General features: G+C 41.6%; 1 protein-coding gene across 1 annotated transcript in view; it reads right to left on the minus strand.

Moving 5' to 3' along the window:
- Positions 1 to 24,343, minus strand: part of ZNF704 (zinc finger protein 704) — a 53,934-nt gene that overhangs the window by 24,778 nt on the left and 4,813 nt on the right. Inside the window, exon 2 of the mRNA XM_063130881.1 lies at positions 15,587 to 15,834. Coding sequence (XP_062986951.1) covers positions 15,587 to 15,834 — 248 coding nt within the window. The remainder of the gene's footprint in view (positions 1 to 15,586; positions 15,835 to 24,343) is intronic.

Genomic DNA, 24,343 nt, shown 5'->3' on the forward strand with positions numbered 1-24,343 from the left:
AAATATTTAAGTGATAAAACACATTCAAATTTGCAGGCTGTAAAGACAGCCATAGCTCAGGCTGGCAAAGAACATACTTTGCATGTATTCAGTTCATAGTTTCAACCTGCTCGCATCTCCATTGAAAAATCATTTTGGATTAGGAGACTCAGAAAGACCTGGAAAGCATCTACCAGCATAGACAATATTGGCTTTATACTAAAAAATAAAAAAACCCAGGCAGAACAGGAACAGAAGTTTGCAAACATATTTTGTTTCTATTCAGTTTCAAAATTATTGCTGACACTTGGAATCAAAACAATATTTGTGTTCCCAGAAAAAAGATGCCTCATATCCCAATAGCTATAGGAAGGGTTATCATTTCTTTCCAAAATATCTACTTATTATCTTTTAGGATTGCGGGGGTGGAGTGGGGGAAGGAATCAGCTCTCAAAACACACACACCCTATTGTCTTGCAATTTTAAAATATTTGTTTTCAATATTTAGCAATGACTAACACTTAAAGTGTATATTCAGTTTCAATAAATTAAAACTGTAACAGCAAGGTAATCTTCAGTTGGGCCTCAGTACCCTCTATATTTAGGGTGGAATTATGTGTTACAGGAAAAAGTTGAAGTAACCAATTCTCTGGTTTTCCTTGAACAGCAAATGTAGGGACAGGAAAGCAAAACTTGAAGGGAGAATTGGCAGAGTGTGTGTGTGTGTGTGTGTGTGTGTGTGTGTGTTTGGCATGCTCACTTCTTTCCCTGCAATCCCCGCGCCCCTGTAAACAGTTTTTTGCTTTCTTTTTTGCCACTTTAACAGCACAATACTATGTATGACTTATTGAGTTCAATTGCTCTTATTCTCAGGAAACTAGGTATAGGATTGCAACCTAAATTCATTTTTCTGCAGCTGAACTTTGAAGGAAGTTGGGTTGGGGTTGAAAATCAGGGTTCTTTAATCTTATGAAGTGCTTCCATGGATACAGGAGGTTCTCCTCTTCATACAGTTACCTTCCATGAGTACAGGACAATGGAAATGTGTGAAGAGGGGAATGGGGCTAGAGTGCATCCTCTCCTCGTGTATTTAATCTACAGATTCTGAACGCCCAAATACAGTTACTCGGGAGTCTTGTTCAGGGTGTCTCCACACCTTACGTGGCTGTCACAACCGCTCCCCTTGGGTCTCCTTTTTACCTTTCTCTATAAAGGATCCCAACCATGGACACAGTTGGTATATTTCTGTCCCCTGGTTCTGTGGTTCTATGATCCCTTTTTGGTCCCACAGCAACCAGCTTGGCACTCCGCTGCCACCATATAACTCTGTACCTTACCTCAGGTACTTAAAGAATCCACTCCATAGTGAAACAGAATAACAATTATTTAACAAGAAGTTTATGCATTTGATCAGGCTTTGTGGTTTTATTTGGTTCAGTACTTAGTTTGTTACATTAAATATATCAGGTTTTCCCTGCCTACTCTACCCTCTATCTCAAATCTAACTCCTCCTGTCCTTCTTATTCCCAAAATAATAAAACACAGACCCTACACTATCTATTCCCTTCAGCAGATAAACCCCAACTCTCTCACTTCTAACTCTTACTCCTAACTCCTAACTGCTAACTCTCCTTCACACACTTGAATCCAAGAGCCAATCAAAATTCACTCCAACATTCCATGCACTCACTTCCCCTCCCAACAGAATTAACCACTTACCATCCTTACCATATGAAGTCCAAACAGCATTTACACTACAAATATATGGAATAAAAACAGTGAAACATCACAGTGGCCAACATAAATTACTGTGTACACAGTTATATTATAACAGTGCTTCCCTCAGCAAACATGTACAGTGTCGTTGACATATCTGCATCTTTCAACAAATACAAGATACACAGATTGGGCTAGGCTTCCAGACATGTTTGTTCAAAGATGTGGATATGTTGTCCACATTTTACACATTTGCTGGGGGAAACATTGGTGTGTATGCAGCAACAGTGGTTGCTGCCTAAAATGTGGAGCCATCCTCAGTGATAAAATGGAAACATTTGCCTCTCCCATATGCCATTGCAGTAGTCTTTCAGAACAGCACTTTCGGAACAGTAATCTTTCAAACAGCCTTTTAATGTCTTCTTTCTAGGTTCCATTTCTTCAGTCCTCTCTTTTACGTTTTCCAGACACTCATCATATCCAGCTTTTGGTTTCTTCCTCCCCTCCCCCCCCTTATAGGTGTTTTATGCCCTTCACAACCTTGCCTCCCTTTAGAGAGTTCTTAACAATAAGTTATTTTGGAGATCATGAGACACAACGCACACCACGCTAGATATAACTGGGCTAGTTTCCAAGCTTTACGGATTACGCAATCCAAACACATTCTATATTTCCTTCTAATTTTTTTTAAAGAGGTTTAAATGTTCAGAAGATCTATCTGGAAAAATTAATAGGGATATGATTTTTTAAAGGTAGGGGAGAGAAATATGACTGCCAAGAAAGATATCACCCTAACCAGAAGTTTGGGTTGAAGTTGGACATTGTGTGCAGGACTCTTGTTTTCTCCCTCTCTGGAGCAGAACCAATCCCTCCCTCCCGTACAAAACAAGGCAAAGAACATCTTAAATTGCAATCTTTTGACTGGCAATATGATTCTGTGAGTGTGTTTTTAAAAATCTCTTCTCTGTGGGTTTTTAATAATTTATGGTGCAGTATCTCCCCCACTCTCAATTCTGTTCTGCTGGTGAGCACAGAGAATGCGAATCGCCACAGGGCTGAACTGGCACAGTGTAAATTGCTGAGGCTCCTCCCCAATGAGCTCATCCCCTAGCAGTACAAATGAGAATGACATAATGTTTCTCTGAAGCTCAACACGCGTAGAACTCATTTCTCAAGCTGCAGCCACTTTTCTTCTCCTTCAATACAGCTTTTTCTGCCAAGATCTTTCATTACCAGGAGGAAACAGTACATTTCAGGAAAACAGAAGCAGAACATACATAGTTATTCAACATCGGGAGATTTCTCTGTTTTCTACTCCGTTCACCCCACCAATCTTTAGGTCATTGACGTATTTCTTTCATTTGTAAAACAAGTACAAAATTAAATATTTCTTGGGGAGGCAGGAAAGGGTGGGGAGAAGACAAAGCCTTTGGAGTGAGCATAAATTTCCATTAACTTGAAGTCAAATTCTTCCCAATTAAATTTATCAGCCTCTTTTTACCTCCTGTTAAGAATTTCCCTATGTGACATTGATAATGATGATTAGAGTACACAGAATCCCTGCAAGTCCTTTTATATGGAAGCATCTGAATAAGAAAGACTGGAATAAAGGGTACGTGGACTCTCTGCTGAGACCCATGCATCTATGATCCGGAAGCAGGGCTGGACCAGGACATGCTGAAGCCTGAGGCAATGGACAAAATGGCACCTCATGCCCTCCATCCCATGCACAAGAGGCAACCAATCTGGCTGTTGAATCTTATTTTGACAACGACAGTGGGATAGCACCTTCAACTCTACCTGAGGGCAACTGACTAGCTTAGGGAGCACAGGGCAGACCACTTGGCACACACAGGTCTATTGACTCCTTGCTCCTCAGCATCTTCCACCTGGTATGGCTAGCCCTTCCCAGAAGACAGTCTTTAAAGTGATTTCCACAGGGGTTGTACACACAACACATTAACCCACACTCAGTGGGTGAGTATGAGCTGTTTGAACCCTGGGTTGTTTGTTGGACCCGTTAACATGTTAACCGTGCAGTGTGATTTATTTTCTCAAACAAGCCACCTTGAGAACCCATAGTTTGTTGTTGGGTTGTTTAGTATAGTTAATAAGCCACACTGTGTGGTTAACAAGCCACCCTGGCAGCATTCAGACAACACAATTACTCACCCTGTGGAAAACACGCTGCTTTCAGACAACATGATAACCCAACCTACCAACCTACCAACCCAAGCAAACCAACCTACACTCAATCACTGAGTCTGGGTTAGCGTGTTCCATGAACAGCCCCAGAGAGGCTGGCTCCCTTCAATCCCCAGAAATGTGCGTGGGTAGAAATCGCCAACGTTGCCTGACCTTGTAGAACATTTTTAATGGTGCCCAGAGATTTTAGAACAAACTATACATGAGGCTAAATTGTAATTTTATGAATCTTTGTTTCACTTGCAAATAGTAGCCATTGTGGGGACTATTCAGAACTAGTACCAGAGCATATGTGGAATTTAACCAATAAGAACTTTCTTCCTGGGTTTAATAGCAGCTTTGGGGAGGGGGATTTTGTCAGGACAATGGGATGAGAGGAAGGGTTTAAGTTCCTCACTCCTATGTGGACAGGTAGACATTCAATATGGAAAGCCCCCACCCATCTCAGCGGGCCAGCAATGTGTTCCTGTTCGTTTACCAAACAGAGATGAACTGAGTGCCTCTTGAGCTTGTTTCCTGAAGAAAACAGATGATAAAGACTGATGTACTTTGATGCTGTTGCAGTGTGGTGGATCAATTTTCTTTACTGATATGCCCAAAGGTCTAGCCCTATTCTTCCTTTGCCCTTAAGGAGGAAAATCACATGGCAATTCATGGCCATCCTCTAAACCCAGCAGACCTGTGGACCTCCAGAGGTGATTGGTCTCTTAGTTCCGATCAGCACCAGATAGCATAGCTAACGGTAAGGGATGATGGGATCTGTAATCCAACATCTGGAAGGCCACTCTAAATCAACATACCATGGCAACTGCTACCTTAACCTGAGTTAACCAATATAAAGCATACCTTGACTGTAGGCACTTTGATAGTATGAAATGATCAAGGTCTTTAAAGATAACCTACACATTTTTGTGTGTTTGCAAATTTTGGGAAGACCAAACAAATTAAACACACACAATAACGTCAGCCCCCTCCACCGCCCCAGCCACCCACTTGCTTTAATAAGCACAGATGTCTGGCACTTCAACAGAGATATTTTTGTACATCACTTAACACATGCCACAAAGCAGCTACTTTTACTGAGGGTGCTGCCTGCTGTTTAACAGTTTTCTGAAATTTCACCATCATTTCTTCAAGCCTTCAGGCTAGAAAATAAGGCATGCCCTTACTTCAAGACTCTCAGATCAAGCTACTATGGCTACGGAGTGTAGCTCCATAGTACAGGTTTTGGCAGAATCACCCTCCCCAAGATAGTATCTTACTTGGTTGAGTTATCACAATATTTCTGACACACAAACATAAACAAAAACAGTTATTCTTCCAAGTCTTGGAAGCTGGGGGGAATTTAAATTAATACTGTATATTTATTATTTGTTAGCAATATTTATATACTGCTTCTCATTTGAATAAATCCCAGAATATAATAAAAATAAAATAAAAAAGAGAAAGAAAAAGAGAAAACTGGCATGTTAGTGTTTTCAACAAGTATAGCGAAAGCATGATGATAAAAGCATAATGCTTAGCAGCATGTTTTTCAAGTAGGACTTGGCATTGCTGGACATCAGGACTTGAGGGGAGGGGCTGTAGTTCAGGGATAGTATACATGCTTTGTATGCAGAAGGTTCCAGGTTCGATCCTTGACATCTCCAGGTAGGGCAGGAAAAAATTCTGCCTGCCTGAAACCCTGTAGAGCTGCTCCCAGTCAGTGTTGACAATACTGAGCTAGATGGGCCAATGGTCTGACTCAGCTTTAGCTAATTAGGTGTAATCTGAAATGCACAATTAGACCTACTTGTTGCAAGGAGGGTAAATTGTAGTTTCCAAATAAAATTGAATGAGGTGAATGCAGCTGATCTCCAGACGTGAAGCTCATCTGAAGCCTAGACTACGGTATGAGTCATATTATCTTTGCAATGTACATAATGCAGTAGCACATCTTTCATGATGATAGTTTCTCCATATATGTTCATTATAATTTCATAAAGTATCTGACTTTTAGATATATTTCAAGGCAAATTATTACACATATTCATTTCTTATATCCCTGAACACCACATGAAAATTTGAAAGAAAGGGACTTGTGCTCATTTAACACAGCAAAGAATCTAATGACATTAAGTGCTGCATTGTCATGAGTTCGTTTTGCTTCAGCAGTTGGAGAGAGATCATCAGTACTGTGCATAATTCACATCAGCTTCTTTCTACACAGGTGCTCATTCTTATTTCCATATCAATAATTAGCGTTCGACAATGAATGTTATCAAACCTGTCTCGGAGAAATAGACAAGTCTAGTCACAAAACCAATCTTGATGACTTGATTTGACTGTGGGGCCAATTATCTTAAAAGTAAAATTTAGAGGAGTTGTCTTTCTCATACACAGATAGTATGCTATGGACTGGTGAAATTAGAATGCACAACCTTTCATCTTGCAACCCCTATTATCCTTCTGTCAGAATAGGGTTGTCAGAGATATTTGTTTGGGGGGGGAAGGGGGGTTCAACAGGTTTCCCTAGGCTCAGCCCCCAGATGTTGTTTCAGTTCCTGCTGTGGCACCTGACTTGATGTGCACTGAGTTGGGCCACTTCCTGGATTTTCTGGGAACTTTTTGTACTCGGGGATGGGTGGGGGGCTGCAATTTGTGCAAATTTCTGAGAAATTTCCGCAAATTATGCCTGAATTTGTGTATTTTTGTGTCAATAATACATAACTCTTCAATACGTTTTTGAACTCTTGATGAATTAAGTGTCTTCCTGATTTAACCTCAGTAAACATATAGCTAGGAAGGATAGCCAACACCATGACACAAAGCTAGGAGGAATAACAAATGCCATAAAAGACAGGATCAAGATTCAAAAGGAGCTAGATAGGCTGGAACACTGGGCTGAATCTAACAAGATGAGATTCAACAGTAATAAATGTAAACTCTTGCATTTAGGTACAAAACAACAGCTACAAAGACAAAAGTATAGGATGGGGGAGAACAAGCTTAGCAACAGTACATGCAAAAGGACTGAGGTGTCTTAGAGGATCTCAGGCTGAATTTGAGCCAGCAGTGCAATACTGTAGCTTAAAAAGTTAATGTAATCTTAACTTGCATTAAGTCACATGAAGTAAACAGTCTGCTCAATTTGAGTATCATGTCCAGTTTGGGGTACCCTACTTTAAGAAGGACATTGACAAGTTGGATTGCATTTAGAGAAGAGCAACCAATTCGTCAGAGGCCTGGAAACAAAGTCTTATGCGGAACGGTTGAAAGAGTGGGGTATGTTTAGCCTGGAGAAGAGAAAATTAATGAGACATGATAGCAGTCTTTGTTTTCTGTTGCTCTGGGGGGGGGGGGGCAGGACTAGAACCACTTGGTAGAAATTGCAGGAAAGAATATTTCAGCTTAACATGAGAAATGTCCTAACATTGAGCACTGTTCAGCATTGAGACAGACTGCCTTTGGGAGATGGCGGATTCTGCATCACTGGAGTTATGTAAGCAGAGGCAGGATGTTCATCTGTCAGGGCAGAGCCAGCATTGAGCAGGGGGTTGGACTAGGTGATCTCAAAGGGCTCTTCCACATCTATGATACTATGATTTTAAGGGTGAAATCCTATGTGAAATCCAGCAAAAAGTCCTACAGAACTTTTTTGTGTCTAAACTTGCATACAACTGCGCCCTAAATAGACATTTAGTTTGAAGTAACTCTCGTTTGCAAAATACAGGTTATGCTTCTTCAAGTTCTAAGAATAAAAGTAGAGATGTGGCAGTTTTCACAACTGGGAAATAGTAACTGGGCACCATCTATTTGTAAATTCTACTGTACAACCACCACTGCTCTGCTCTCGAAATCAACAGAAGAAGCTCAAAAGCTCATTCTAGACAGATTGTTTGTGTTGTTAGTCCTTCTTTCCATTTACAAATATTAGCTACTGAAGACTTCAGACAATTGCTTAATGTTGCTACGCAACAATGCAAGCCACTAAAAGTTGCTCAGACTGTGGTTTGAAATTGGGTAAGATAAATGATTTACTCACACATTGTTTGGGGAATCTCTGAACACGTATATTTCGAAGCCTTATTTATTTTAGTACTTTGAAGAAAAGCAAAGGCTGTGTTAAGTGATCAATTGAAGAGTCTAAGGAATCCTGTAATAATATCATCTGTATCTAATTTTAGCTTAAACTCACAGGTTTGAATAAAACAGAATTGGAGCTGAAATGAAATAACTTTTCAGTTCTTCTCTTGGGTTGCTAACCTAAAGGCAACATTTAGACATGCACAATAAGAAGTGTGCTGGGGAAGAAGTGGGCGCAGTAAGACAATAAAAAACAACATACAGTCACATTCTCCTTCACAAGATGAGTAGAACTTTTAAAACTCTCCCAATGATAATAAAGCCATTTGGTGATTAAAAAACCTTGTATTTGAGGTGCTCTGGTAGACCCTGGGAGTTGAATTATGCGTAGGAGACATAGGGGCTGTTCCCACGGTGGCTGCAAATTGGCGCTACGTCGGTTATATGATGTAGCTGCCTATTCACAGTCACTGCAGGGCTTTCCTCTGAAGCTACAGGGACTTACCCCGACTTTTCCCTTCGAAGCAAGGTCATCCTCCATGTGAACTCGCTCTGGCATCAAGCCAGGGGTGTTTCAGGGCAGATGGTGACCGGTGGTTGGTCACTGGGAAGAGGGGGGTGGGCTCCAATAGCCGGATGACTGCTGGGAAACCCCACTCTCCCTCCTGGTGTGGGGATTTCCTGCCCCCACTCCGCAGTAGCAATACCACGGGGTTTCAAGGGAAAGGAGTAGCGAAGTGGTGCCATAAAGACAGGCCTGTATACATAGTCACAGTAAAGATACACAACTATTAAAAAGTCAAATTTCCGCAGCATGTCAACCATAAGTTTTTCATAACAAACAGTATATGATGGCTTTCTGTTTAAGACTCTCAGTGCTATCAAAGGTAATTGATTAATTTAAAAACATTTCTGGAAATCATCATTTGGAGAACTAATCTGTTGTTTGCATAGGGCCTTGTATCTTGAGCTCTTTCATGGCCCAGCAGCAGATGCGACCATGATGACTCTTGTCAAGTATAAATAAATCCCAGGGCACTAAACTGTACCTCCTTGAGCAAAAGCAATGGTAGGAAAAACAGATGTGAGATTTCAAGTGTACATAATTCTCTGGACTATAAAACCTTTTTAAAAACAACAACAATAACAACTGAAGAATTGAAGAAGCAGGATTTCATTTCTAGAGAATTTGTGATTAACAACTAACTTACTGAAACTGACTTGACTCTTACTCACAGGGATATCTGTATTGTTTTGAACCATGCAGTAAGTCAAGGCAAATGCATATCTTTGGCAACTAATTCATTTGTTTTTATTTATTTATTAAATTTATATACCGCCCCATAGCTGAAGCTCTCTGGGCGGTTTACAAAAGTTAAAAACAGTGAACATTTTCACATTCTTCATCACTTAAGTGATCTCTACTTTAAATAGCCCAACAATGCATGAAAAAAAATAGCATCCATCCTAACTGTTGTCCAGAAGTATTGCCACATCTTTCTTTCACTTAGTAAAACTAAATGAAATTAATAAGATTAGGTTTTCCCATCCTGTCCTTCCAATTTTCTATGTCTGCTGTGCTTATATTCAAAAGAATCTCCACCCCATTCAATGCAACATTCACGTTTATCCTTAGCCTCACCTTTTTTATATATATATAAATGATGTTCAAACTTGAGACACTGAAAATTCAACCCTGTAAATGATATAATTGTAAGAAACGTTCCCTTGTTTCTTATGTTGTGGAACCAACTAACCTAATCCCTTTTGCTAAATCGAGATAGTAAGCACTCTCTAGTGCCACTTAGTGGCTCTAACATAATCTTGTTATTTTGTAGTGGCTCTGTTGTGTTGGTTTCACAGAAACTCCCAGGTAGATAATAGGTACAATCTCTAGATTAATTTAGGGGCACCAAAATACCACTGAAAATTGTAAGTTTAAGTACACAATTAAGCACTTTATTGCCTTTAGAGTGAGGCAAATTAAACAATTTGCTACGAACAAATTGTTCACTACTATTATGGATTATGCATGTTAATATATCCAGACTGGTTGTTTTTATGGGTTTACCCTTAAATAAAGAGAATGAGACTTTCTTAAAACAAACAATATTTTTTTAAAAAAGCTACAACTTTGTAATCCATTTATATGTTATCACATGTTTTATCCACTTCTCTGTTGTGCTTATGTTTGCAGTTGAGAAAACAGTGAGTATATTCCACTGTTTTGAAAACAGACTTTTGTTCATGCAATGAGGCTGTCTCCTCCTCTCCCCCCACCCCCTGCAGGCCCCCAAACCCTCCCAAAATCTGCTTCAGAAGGTGCCCCAACCCCTGGAGTAGATTTTGAGGGCATGCTGAGGGCTGCAAGGAGGAGAACCACCCCCTCACCATTCCGCAAATGGAAGCTATTCCGTCAGCAGAATGAGCTAATTGGATTCCTCACAGGATTATTTTTATTCACTCACACATATACGCCTACATTTTAAAAAAGCAAATATCCACAGTGCAAAATAAGTTTTGAGTAGGAGTGTTAAAAAAAACACTGTATCAACAGGACATATCACTGCTTCTAGAGATCCTTCTGTTCATGGGCTGATATAATATCACCAGCAAGTGTGGTTCAGTGGAGTGATATGAATCTGAGAGATACAAATTTTAAAACTGCCATGCTTCTGTCAATCAAAATGGAGAGGTGGGTAAGAAATAAAATTATTATTATTATTATTATTATTATTATTATTATTGGCAGCATGTTGAAGAGCCAGTATAGTGTAGTGGTTAGAGTGTTGAACTGGGACTTAGGAGACCTGGGTTCTAGTCCCCCCTTGGCCATGATGATAGCCACTGGATGATTCGGGGCCAGTAACTGACTTTCAGCCCAATCTACCACACAGGGTTGTTGTGAGGATAAAATGGAGGAGGAGGAGGAGGATCATGTACTCTGCCTTAAGCTTTTTGGAACAAATAAAGTAAACTAATTGAATGAGGCTATTGATGCTCAACTGGGGGTCCACAGGCTCACTTCACAGGATGCAGCAGTAGCGCTGCCACCATGTTTTTAAAATGGTTTCCTTATGCTAATTGTTAGGGAAACTAGAGTGCAAAGACCCCAACAGCAAATGAAAAAAAAAAGCAGCCGTGAAAAACACCCAGCTTAGTAAAGCAGCAGAAAAGGGTAGCAGAGGTAAAGGTGAGTCCCAGGTTGCAAAAGCTTAAGACTACTGTCATTGTGGTAAGGTTCCATGATTCTTATGGGGCACTACCAGCAACCAGAATCTGAGCTATAATGTCACCATTGCTTCAGTGTTGAGTCTTAGACAATCGACTCTTCAAATGTAACCATCTTGGTCTAACAAGCCATGGTTTAGATTGGAAATGAGCCTTGTACCTGCATGTCCTGCTCTCACCCCTCCCCTTGCGTGCCTAGCTTTGGTGCTTCTATCAATGTATAGTGCAACCATGACTGCAACTACAATTGCCCAGTTGACTTGTTTACCTAAAAATGGGCCATGCTATTCTTGAAGTTCACATCTATTGCCCTGGGAGCGGTGGCACTTAAATGTCTCTCCATTACCATAGAGACAGGGCTGACATTACAAGTTGTCACAATTGAGCCCTAACACACTGTACTGGTGTGGGCTAATGGTCTCAGCCATTTAAAAAAACAAAAAAACTCTTCCTTCCTGATCCCACGCCCTAAAACATTTAGTACATGTCTTTTCGTTCTGACATTTCACACAAAACTGCAGTTCAACGGCCTCCTAAAGGATCATACGTTCAATTTTTAAGGATATCCTGGTTTATTCAGCATCGCAGCAATTAGAGTGCTAAACTTCCACTAAGGAAATAGCCACTGCTGCCCTATTCTTACAATTCCTTCTTGCGCAGTATTATATTTCTTTGAAAAAAATACTTACCTTTTCTCATGCCTTCAGCTCCCTTTCTTCTTGACTTCATTTGCTATTTCATTGTAAGCTGGTTGCCACAGCACCGAGCAATTAGTGATGGGTATCAACATATAAAATTCTGAAGCTTTTCCAAGAGGTTTTCAAATCATTCACTTACTTAGAGTGTGGACCGAGACAAATCCCAGCTCTCACCAATACCATAACTTCCAACAATTACCATAGTAAGCTTTTACACCAATTAACGAGCAGAACAAATCATGGGTGTCAACCATCAAACTCTGGGGAAGGTCAATATTTCCCACTCCCTATGCACACTGCAAGAAGTACCACCAACAAAAAAACATTACACAGAATAACTTCTACGGTAATGCAAATACACTTACGGTAAATATCTTTTACGAGCCTTTTGCTAATGCCCCAAGGCAAGCATAGAAAGAGAGGGGAGGAGGACAAAGAGAGAGAGAGAGAGAGAGAGAGGAGGAAAACGCACAATCCTGCCATAGAGTATACTGGAAGCAGGATGTTCAAATGAATTCTGTACCGATCAGCATTAGTAAGATATTGGGGGGAAATAAGGATTTGAAGAATTATGAAGTATTATACATTCTGAAAGATAATGTGCTAAGGTGTTCCATAATAAAATCATTTATAAAAATTTCTAGGAAGTAGCCATCACTGATCTCATATTTTATAAGCTACATTTACCTAGTGTAGCTTATACCAATGCTTTTAATTCTATCACGTATCTTTAACGGAGGACAACAATTTGACAACATGGCTCATATAAATTATGAAGAAAATACAAAACCACTCAGCAATGTTTTTTTAAAAATTGGTAAATCAGAATTGCTTGTGAGTGGATGGGTTTCAGCCAAGCTATAACATTTGTTTTAGCGCTATTATAATTAGTTTTTATTAAACCAGATAATTATATCCATTTCTTTTTCAAATTCACAGTGCAATCCTATCCAGAAGCAAGTCCCATTGAATTAAATCTGGTTTATTCCTTGGTTATTTAAGACTGTAGCCTAAATAAAGCACATCCATAGTACTAATTCTGCTGGTTCGGGTCCTTAGGCAGGAGAAGCAAGTTTTCCCAGGCTAACCTGAGTAGCATGGCAAACCATGGCTGCCTTGGCCACCAAGGAGTGATAAGGATGGAGTTTGTCCCTTCTCTTTCTATTTTCACAATTACTTTGGAGAGGAGTGGGAATGGAGGGAATAGGTAGAAAAGTTCCGATGTCCATGAGGCATCCCCTTGGGAAGTGTCCCCCCGACCAGCCCTGGAACAATATTTTTGACAGACTGTATTGTCCTGGGAAGTGAAAAGGTCTGTTGTTGGAGGCTCCATCTTTGAAATATTTGGTGAAGGATCACAGCAGACAGTTGCCACTCATGGGAGTTGGCATAAGATCTGACAGCTGCTCCATTCCAAAAATACAAAATGGCTGCTGATCACAGAAAACGTCTGTGAAGGCTAGAGTGACACAAGAAGTGTGGGATGCTCTAGGCTGCCATGTCTATGGTTGTGACCATCTAACCTGCTGAAGCTCTTTTAAATCACTTCAGAGTCCGCCACACGTCACTGTAAGCTGCCCAAGGGCTCTTAAACTTACTGAAGCGGGATGGTAAGCCAGGGTGGTTCCATGACTTCTCTTGTTGTTTTTTGCCCCACTTACAACACGGTCACAGTATGCCATCATAGTTAGTCCAAACCCCTTAACTATCATGGCTTAGCATGACTTCTGAACAGGCCCATAGTTTAAAATCCTGGCCAATATGTTGCACTACTGGTTATCAAGGCCAAATACTGTGTACTGTAGCTGGCAGTGATTCTCTAACGTCTCAGGCAAATATCTTTTCCAGCCCTATTATCAGAAAACCTTTTCACTGCCGATACCGAGGATTTAACCTAGAACTCTACACAAGCAAAACATGTGCTCTACCGCTGAGCTATGGGTCATCCCTTCAGTTAATCTTTGTATTGGAAAAGGCAATGTATAAAGCATCCCTGAACAGTATTGCTCGTAATAGCAAATAAAAGCAAAAATGAAACTCAAAAGCTATCACGTTTGCTTTCATGGTGTAAGAGAATAATTTGTACTGCTTCCCAGTTATTAGAACACGTTAAGGACACAAGAAGAGCTATGCTGGATGAGATCAAAGGTCCATCTAGTGCAGCGTGTGAGTGCAACACCACCTTCCCACTCTTGATCCCCAGCAACTGGCATTGAGAAGCACATGGGCCTCGGATAATGGAGGTAATTTCCAGCCATCAAAATTATACAGCCAACAATGAATCAATGCCGACACTCCAACCTTACTATGAACTGTTCAAATCAAATTACACATATCACAGGCAGTATTAGCTTGCATATACTGAGCGGGTCCTAGTGGTAGTTAGCCAATGATCATGATTAGGGCTGTGCACTGCCTCGGATCCGAACACCGAATCTGAAGCGGATCGGGGTGATTCAGACCTCCAAATCACTGATCCGAGGTGGTTCAGGCAAAGGCTGAGACAGCCCAAAGCCAATTGGCTCCGAAGCTTCAGGCCACCTTGGTGCTTCGGAGCTGGCCCCACCTCCCATCAGTCTCCTTACCTGCTGCCTCTGTTGCCGCTGTTGTCACCATCTTGGTTCTAGCGGCTTCTGGTACCACCGCTGGAAATGAAAGGCAGTAGGCCGCGCGATTTTAAGATATTGCGCGGCCTCTGTTGTGCACCTCTATGGCCACTGTAGTTTGTGCCCATAGAGGTACTAAACAGTTTAGAACCTCTATGGTCACAAACTATGGTGGCCATAGAGGTACTAATCAGCAGAGGCCGCACGATATCTCAATATCACATGGCCTACTTCCAGTTATTTCCAGCGGCAACACTAGAAGCTGCCAGAAGGAAGATGGCAGCAGTGACGGAGGCAACAGGTAAGGAGACTGGGTGGGTGGGTGGGTCCCTTTTCCGGGTGCCGGCTGTGCAGCCAGCACCCAGAAAAGTCTGAGTCGCCTCGGAGGGCCCGAATCTCGCCTCGGCTTAGGTGCCGAGGTGGGCTGGGAAACCCCCAAGGTGGACTGGGGCTGCTTCGGGGGCTCTGGATCGGCCTCGGAGGCGGATCGGGGGGTGGCTGCAGAGCCCTAATCACGATGTCAATCAACATCCTTATCCTTTTGGGAACACTGCATGAAAGTGGGGGAGTGAAATGCTGTAATTTAAGCTGCCATGATTCTTGGTGGACACTGTTCACAAGCAGAATGTGAGCAGAATGTCATCTGGCTACCACAGGTACTGCAATCTTTAAAGCAGCTTATATTAAAGCATGATCCAGCATGATCCATCCTCGCCCCTCTCCTTGTAGCCCAGCTTTGACACTTATCTCATTGTTTATTAAGCCACATTTTCTTGTTATATCCAAACTGGGAACTGTAGCTGAATGAGAGCCTAGTTATAGTCTAGGGTAGACTTTCCCAGCCAGTTGGCCTAAGTCCCATCAGACCTAGTCAGTGAATCCACAGCTCAGATGGTATTCCAAAGTCCACGTTCAATATTGACCATTAGTCTATGCACCTCCCTTATACGCACACTTGTATTATACTTGTAGGAAACATTATATATTTTATCTTGAACTTGTAAGAGGGAAAAATACCCTGCCAGTGTTGAACTGTGTAGGGAACCAATGCTTTCCACCCTTTCCCACTTTTTCAGGTTTTCCTACCTTGCAGGAGGCACATCAATATTAGAAGATACAACTTTGCGCTTCTGTTCAAGAAGGCAGATCGAACGAGTGCTTTCTTTTTCGTGCTCATGGACTCTGCCAGGTTTTTTGGTGTCTGCTGTTTTTGAATCTTCTTCCTTCATGGCCAATAGAAAAAGCTGTTGGTCTGATAGTTTTTGATTCAGATCACTTTTTAGGTCCTCCTGGTGAAATACTGTGAAGGTCATTTCACGCTTTATGTTGGTTGCCTGAAAAATTAAAAGCAATGATTAGATTTCTCGCAATTCATTTTAAAACAGGGGGCAGACATAGCTTCCAGGCATTCAATCCTATTTAGCAGCTCTGACACACATTACTACCACATTTGCTTTACGAGCATCAGAAAACCTCTTCATTTCCTTTCCTAGAGGTATTTGCAAATTGTCAAAAGTGGTCTCTTGAGAGTGTCCCCCTCATATTAAATGCCCACACCGAGGGCCAAACTAGACTTAATCTGAATCAAATTGAAGAATATGTACAGTTTTTGTTATGGACATATCAGCCACAGGGAAGCCTGAGCAGTCTCAGAGATGGGGACAGGGAATTTAACACTGGTCCCAATAAAAAACACTACTCTAAAGCTGGTTAAGAAAACTCCATTGGTGCCAATTTGTCACGTCTAGTTTGGCCTTGAGTTTGTCTTTTTCACTGTTACTGATGTTTCCACAGAGCTGTTCACTACAGCAGGTTCTCTTTCCTAGATAATTTGGATCCCACCATCATTTAAATGAAGTTAGGCTTTGTGTTCTGATGTGCATGACTTTCCTGACTTTCCCAAACTCACCCCTGAAAATCTACCTAATTACTTAAGCACCTGATTCTAATTATTCCTTTGAATTGAGCTGATACAACCAGGGGTTCACTTATTTTTGCACATACCCTGACTCTTAAGTACTCATTGTTTGCCTAATTTATATATCATTTTATTTCACAAGACATGATGAACCCTATTGGATGTTTCAAAAAGGACTGGTTTTGATTCACGAAGGTTGTCATGGTCAACACTACAGAATTTCCATAGTTATCATTAGTGTTCACAAACTTTTTCTCTACCTGTATGGGCATGTATGAAACAGCCCGTCCAACTTCAGCCCTGAAGCATACAGATTTTGATTAAAACTTGGACACTCCCAAAAATTAAATTAAATTAAACAAAAAAAGTCATAAATGTATTTAAGTTTGAATGTATGATGGCCCAAAGTGTCCAATATGGCCCAGTCATGCAAGGCTGGTCATATAATGTATATCTCTTTAAGAGACTAGGACCTAGACTCACCATAGCTGACAGCACAATCCCCTACGATCATCCTGCCATGTATCCTCTGGATGTTTCTGCCAAACCCACAGGATGAATCTATTGGCAAAATTGTATCAGTGGCAGTGGGGAAATCCCTCCCAAATTCTTTCTATGAAGGGAAGTGATAACTGCACATCACCTGTCTATCTGAGGTTTAAACCAATTTTTTTTATCATAACCCGATTGGCAGTGTCCAATCAGGTTAATATCTCTAATATCATTCCCCCCACTTTTTAAATTAAATAATGTTTCTCTTAATTTTGACTCTGGGGTTCACCTGCCTGCTTTTAGCACCCAAGGAATAATATTCCGCTTGCCATACATTGATCTAAGGTAGTCTTGTGCAACCTAGCACCTTCCAGATGTGCTGTAATACAACAACATCCATATTCTCCAGAATGATCACTGAGTTGTAGTCTAATACATCAGGATGGCACCAGGTTGCAGGAGGAGGGGAAAAGGGCTGAACACTCTCTCTCAATGGTGTCAAATTAACAGCCCATGGTTTTCTGGGCATCCCTTCACTCCATTAACCAGGGGGTTATTTGAAGAAATGAGCCTTGGATGCAGACCACCTTACAAAGTTGCTGTACGTCCTTATCACAGGTCCTTACAATGATGCAACATTCCTATTTGTTGCTCACTGCTGATTTATTTCTATGTTACCATACAAATTTATCACCTTGATGATGAACCTTTATATTCTGATGTTGTTGAACAGTGCGACCTGCAGTGTTTGAACCGCTACGAATCTACCTGTGGACTACAATCAACACCAGAGATCCTCCTCCAAGTGCTTCTTCCAATGGAGGATCAGAGGACGGCAGCAAGGGAGAGGGCCTTCTCAGTGGTGGCGCCTGACTATATGGTACACAAGAACTACCTTGTACCATCATTGTCATCTATTGATTGATTGATTGATTTCATTTCTATACCACCCAATAACCAAAGCTATTTTTTTGGTGCCAAATCAAGACTTTCCTCTACTCCCAGGCCTTTGACAGCATATTATAAGGATTTAACAGGTCCCAGGATTTGCTATTGATTGTTTTAAATTGTTATATTTTTGTACATAACTGGTTTTATATTTTGTTATTATATTGTATTTTTACGTTTTAATCTTTGTAAACTGCCCGGAGAGTTTTCACTATTGGGTGGTATGTAAAAAATAAATAAAATGAATGTAGTGAACCCTGAATAAGCAGATATTCTAAGTTCTGTCTTTTTTCACAAACTGGACAGAACCAGGTATCAAGGGCAGAGTTATTAAGGGTGTGGGAGCAGAGTCTAAACACATTTTGACTGGCAACCTACATGGCTGACATCAGAGATGGGACTTATCTCGCCACTGGGCAAAACAATCTCTGCTAAGTGGTCAGCTTTTGGCTGGTTCAAAATTTCCATAAATGGGTAAAGGCCCACATCAGTATTTCATCTTCCTGGGAACCCTGAATTAGGACTCGAAAGATGCTCTCACTCAGATCATCTTCTTTCAAGGAATTCTACATATGCTCTGAAGCCCAATATTCCACTGAAATAAGTTAACATGTAGCACATTGGGCCTGTTCAGACAACACACTAAGCCATGGTTAGGCTGCAAACCCTTTTGCAGCAAATGGTTAGTGAGCATGTTTAAACCATTGTTATGTAGCCCTCATGGTTAGGAATAGTTCACACAATGCGCTAAGCCATAATGTTTAGCTCGAAATACTTAGCCATTGTGGCTTAGTGTGTTGTCTGAACAGCGTCATAAAGTTAGATTTTACTGATTTTTCTTTGGAATTGTGTCTGCCTGTCTCTGTGTGTGTATGATTGTAGTCTTCCCTTTTTCTCATTCCTTTTTTATATCTTGACATTTTACTTCTTTGTTTTAAAAGGGAATTTCCCACTGAAACCTTCCCCACATCCGCAGTGGCCAGGCTACCCTTTTTGTTCTCAGAATATTTCACCAGGGTTTTGTTAAGTCCTGTGTCTCCTAGGTCTTGGGCAAATAACTCCAAAGCACCTACATTTCAATTATTTTCTTCAGGGGGCTGTCTATATGCGGGGGCGGGGAGGCCCCCTAGTAGCTGCTTCACAGCCACCATGGGGACCTTCCCATGAAGCTGCACATTGAAAAAGTTGAGGGCTAACTCTGACATTTTTAATGGGATTGATGTCAGTACAGCTCTTCTGACGTCTGTCGATGTCAGTACAGCTCTTCTGATGTTGCTCTGGGGCCAATCTGGGGGCGGTCCCTGGTAGAAGGTGACCAGCATATTGGTCGCCTTCCACCAGGAAGAGGGCGGCGGGGGGGGCTCCAATACCCGGATGGCCACTGGAAACCCCACACTCTGTCTTTGATGTCGGGATTACCCAACGGTGCCCCAGAGGAGAAAAGCCGCAGGGGTTTGGAAGGAGGCAATGCCAGCCCAGCACCATGAAGACAGCCCTCCTAGAGCAGGGTAGACATGTCCTGGGCAACAGAACTTAGAATGCCCCAAGAAGCTGCAAAGCTGAGAGCAGCCTTCCCCAACCTGGCACCCGCATGGGCAATGATCAGGGATGCTGGGAGCTGTAGTTCAAAAGGTTTTGAGGGCACCAGGTTGGGGAGGCAGCCCTAGAGTGTACAGGTGTAAATCAGCCAGGGATGATAGCTTAGCAGGATTATTTTGGGGGGAACCCTTACTAAAACAAGGTCCACCAGTAGTGAAAGTCTTTCCCACCTACAATCCGTAAGTTACTATAAAACACAGTGGACGTTTACAGTCCAAGCACATGTCACTGCATGCACGTAAATAGAAGCAAAATATTTAAGTACGTTTCCCATGTTGAAGTTTCCTTGGAAGATCTTCTGGCAGTTGTTTCAAGAACAAAACTGGAATGATTACTTTAAGAACATAAATGGTCTCCAAGCTGAAAGCATTAGTCATTTTATATTTCTTGATATGCAGCCAGATGACACACTAACCAGGAAATATGCTTCCCCACCATACTGCAAAGCAAAAAGCTCACAACACAAAACAAATCATAATTAATTTTAAAAGCATAATTTAGTTATTTAGTTATTGCATTTTTATACCGCCCAATAGCAGAAGCTCCCTAGGTGGTTCACAAAAACGTTCATAACTTTCACTGACATAATATCATGTTTGAGAGATGGAAGGCAGGCCGGATGCCACTTCTTGAAGTAAGCTGATTTTCAACTAATTACCCCAGGAGAAATCAGACACTAAGGCCACAGCTAGACCTAAGGTTTAACCTGGGATCATCCAGGGTTCGCCCCTGCCTGAGCACTGGATTCCCTGTGTGTCACCTAGATGAACAGGTTTGACCCCTGGACGATCCAGGGATAAACCTTAGGTCTAGCTATGGCCTAATTCTGAGGCAATGCGCTCAACAGTTGGGTGCACTGTAGGTACTTAACATGTCTCTATGTATGTCATCTCCCTAATCATGCCTGGTTAGCTGTATATATCTGCCAACACACACATATTTGCAGAACCATTATTTTGAGCATGTGCAGTGTGTCATGCAAAAGAGCTTAACCAGCATTTGAAAAGTGGTGGCTGCACACAGCTGTTGGCTGTAGGCAGAGCACCAGCATCGATAGCAAGTGCAGAACCTCAGGCTTGGAGGCCAAATACAGTCCTCCTAGGGCCTCAACCTGGCCCTCTGGGGTCCCCTAGCTAGCCATGGTCCCTTTCCCTTATCCACAGATGGTTTAGTGGTTTCCCAGCAGTATTTTTACCCATCCTAAATGGTTGAAATGCTGCTCCTAAAGCTTAGCTACTGGTAGTAAGATTCTTAAGCTAAAATATGCTGGTATTCTTTATATTTTGGCCCCAATCCCTTTTACATTCAGCCTGCTCACCACTGAAATGCAGACCGTGAAAGCTTTTCCAAAATGCAATTTGGCCCCCGGGCTGAAAGTGGTTCTGCACCCCGATCTATAGGAATTTCAACCATTGTCTATGTGTCCAAGGCCCATTCTACATCTAAGGGTTATCCCAGGAAAATGGAGGGATCGTCCCTGCCTGCTCCCGGGATCCCCTGTGTGTCATTTGGATGCACAGGAACAATCCAGGGATGATCGTGGGGAAAAGGCAGGTGTAGAAACGCCCCAAAAGTCTTCTAAACTGACCAAAGCTACAGTCATATGTACATACATACAAAGGGTGTTTTTGGGATCATATATTGAAGTGAGGAAGGGATCATGAGCACCTTTCCCCACAAACCAAACTGCTTTTGATTATCCCCATTGAAACTAATAACGTTTGAGCATTTTATAGTGATTTCTAAGCATTACGGTGACCATATGGAAAGGACGACAGGGTCCCTGTATTTTAAACACTTGTATTGAAAAGGGAATTCCAGCAGGTGTCATTTGTATGCAAGCAGTACCTGGTGAAATTCCCTCTTCAACACAACAGTTAAAGCTTCCGGAGCCCTGCCCTCTTGACGAGATACAAAAGAGGGCTTGGAAAAAACACCTCACCACCTTTCCAGAAAACTTGCCTGGGATTTGAGTCAATCCATTTTGGAAGACGATTAAAGATGTTTGGGGAAGAGCAACATTTTAAGAATGGCCTCACTGTTTCTCCCATGGCTCATGCTTATGAGTAGTATAACAACAGCGAGTTTCTGAAGAAGCTGCAGCAAAACAGGTGTAAAATCTGGAGTCCTGGGCTTATCTCGCTGTGTGCCCATTTCTTTCCATTTCAGCATTTCATTACTAAATACAAGCAATTGTTTTTGAATGTCTTAACTCTGTTTATTAAGTACTATTTCTACTAGTACTGTGTACACACTTTTCTGTATTCAGTTTCAATTCCATTGTTACCATAATTGATGTTACATGTCCCAATCCTCTTGCAATTTTCTTTGTGCTTACATATTATAATAGTTTGTCTGCCCTCTTGTCTGGTTGTTAATCAAACTTTGTGCATTTGTCTTTGTCGATGCCACCACTGGACTCAACTTCAGAGGAGGAGACAGAAACTACAAAGCCGGTTAGCCCCTCAGAAGACTCTGGTACTAGTCTGGGACCCTCAGGAGTGATGCTTCTGAATCTACCTCCTGGAGATGCAGTGCCTGAGGCCGAGGACATATGACATGCCTCTAGCGTGATGCACCTGAACGCTGGGTGGGGTTCCAGTAGTTCTAGCTGTATCAGTTCTCACTTGAAACGTGAGAGTTGCTAGAAACAATGACTGATCTTCAGCACTAGTCTTTGTATCCTGTTTCCCCCCATGACCTTGCCATGTGTTTTGATATCTTTGATACTGACTTCTGGACTGCTACCTGCTTTTGGACTATGTTTTTACTTGATTGATCTCCTCAGTTTTGACCTTGGCTACGCCTCAAAACTTGCTTTGGAAAGTCCCTGTGTGTTGGTAAAATCGTGCTTGACCATTTGCTTGCCGAATTGACTATTATATACATTCTGGTATTGGCTTAGCAAAGGGCAAGGACTCTGTTTAGAGCAGGACAGTGAGAGAAGAAGGTCGTAGTAGCTAAGGTAAGAGATGATTAGAACATGAACTGAAGAGGCAGAAAAGGAGGGCTGGAATATTTGCTAACACTGTACAGGGCGAAGTGGCATGTCTTAGTGATAGATCGAATATAGAAAACAAGGAAGGAGGAATTCAGGACAAAACCAAGACTTTATGTGTGATTAAGAGAGTGGATGGTAGTAGTACCAATGCATACTTGTCAATGAGAAGAACGCTTAGGAGAAGCAGTTGAGTTTCAGATGGCAATAAAACATCCACACAGAAATATCAGAAAGTCAGCTGGAAAGTCAGCTCCACAATTCAAGAAGGACGCAGACAAGCTGGAGCGTGTTCAGAGGAGGGTAACCAGGATGATCAGGGGTCTGGAAACAAAGCCCTATGAAGAGAGACTGAAAGAACTGGGCATGTTTAGCCTGGAGAAGAGAAGATTGAGGGGAGACATGATAGCACTCTTCAAATACTTAAAAGGTTGTCACACAGAGGAGGGCCAGGATCTCTTCTCGATCCTCCCAGAGTGCAGGACACGGAATAACGGGCTCAAGTTAAAGGAAGCCAGATTCCAGCTGGACATCAGGAAAAACTTTCTGACTGTTAGAGCAGTACGACAATGGAATCAGTTACCTAGGGAGGTTGTGGGCTCTCCCACACTAGAGGCCTTCAAGGGGCAACTGGACAGGCATCTGTCAGGGATACTTTAGGGTGGATTCCTGCATTGAGCAGGGGGTTGGACTCGATGGCCTTGTAAGCCCCTTCCAACTCTGCTATTCTATGATTCTATGATTCTATGAAATACAGGACTGGATGGAGGAGGCGAATTCTGGAGGAGAGACATTAAGTGAATTCTTTTTATAAATACTTAAAATGATCATAAAAGGAGACTTACAGGAAAGCTTAGGTTGCAAGTTCTTCCTCAGAGGTTTTACTAGCACCAATAAACTTTTCTTGTAATCCTGAACACATCACCACTGGTAGCAAGAGGGGCAGGACAATGCCTCATCTTGTTAAAACAGTTAATGGCTAAAATACTATTTAAAGTCAAATCTAATTGCTGTGTATTTCTTAGCATACAACTTCTAACTCAAGTTCTCTTCAGCATTCTCTCATTTTTTGTGCCATGCAATGAAGAACTATATTGTACAAATCTATTCAGCAAGAAGTCTCTATTCACAGAGGAGCACAATGAGGTAAGGCAGATTCTTCTAATGATGCTTGGAAAATTATACTGCCCTGAATTTCAATGTATTACTACATTTTGGGCTATTCATTGTATTTAATTACTCACCTTGCCATTGGTTGCTTATTCTACATGAGCTATGCCAGTTAGGCTTATTCATTCAAAGTATCTGTAAAAAATCTGTATTCAAAAACACTACCTGAAACAATGCATTTTAAGTGTTCTTCAGAAACAACATACCATTTTAGTACACATCTTTGCCATTTGGCTAAAGAATAAAATTCTCCTCAGTATCAGTGCATACAAAATACAGAGGGTTTTCTCTGCATGGTCAAACAATTATATAACTACAACTAGATACAGTTTCGTCAAGAAGGCTTCAAAACATGTAGCATATGAATATTTGACAATATTCATATGCTGTGGCAAAAACTGGCACTATGAACACCAACAAATTTACTGTGGCATAATAAGCTTTCATGAACAAATGTTTTATCTTCTGTGGTCTAAAGGAACAATCTTATGCATTTTTAGACAGAAAAAAAGTCCTAAACTCCCAGCATGCCCTAGCCAGCCATGCAGAGGATTGCACCTTAAGTTGCTGGCTGGGGCATGCTGGTACTGAACATGCATAGTACTGTGCCCTTAGTGTGAGAAACTTTCCAGCCAACTCATTATCCAAACTATACTTGCCTCCAACTATCTATTCCCCCTCCATCCCATTTTTCCAAAGTGAAATATAATGTAACAGG

This window comes from Elgaria multicarinata, chromosome 7 (genome assembly GCF_023053635.1).
Source record: "Elgaria multicarinata webbii isolate HBS135686 ecotype San Diego chromosome 7, rElgMul1.1.pri, whole genome shotgun sequence".
Taxonomy (NCBI): domain Eukaryota; kingdom Metazoa; phylum Chordata; class Lepidosauria; order Squamata; family Anguidae; genus Elgaria; species Elgaria multicarinata.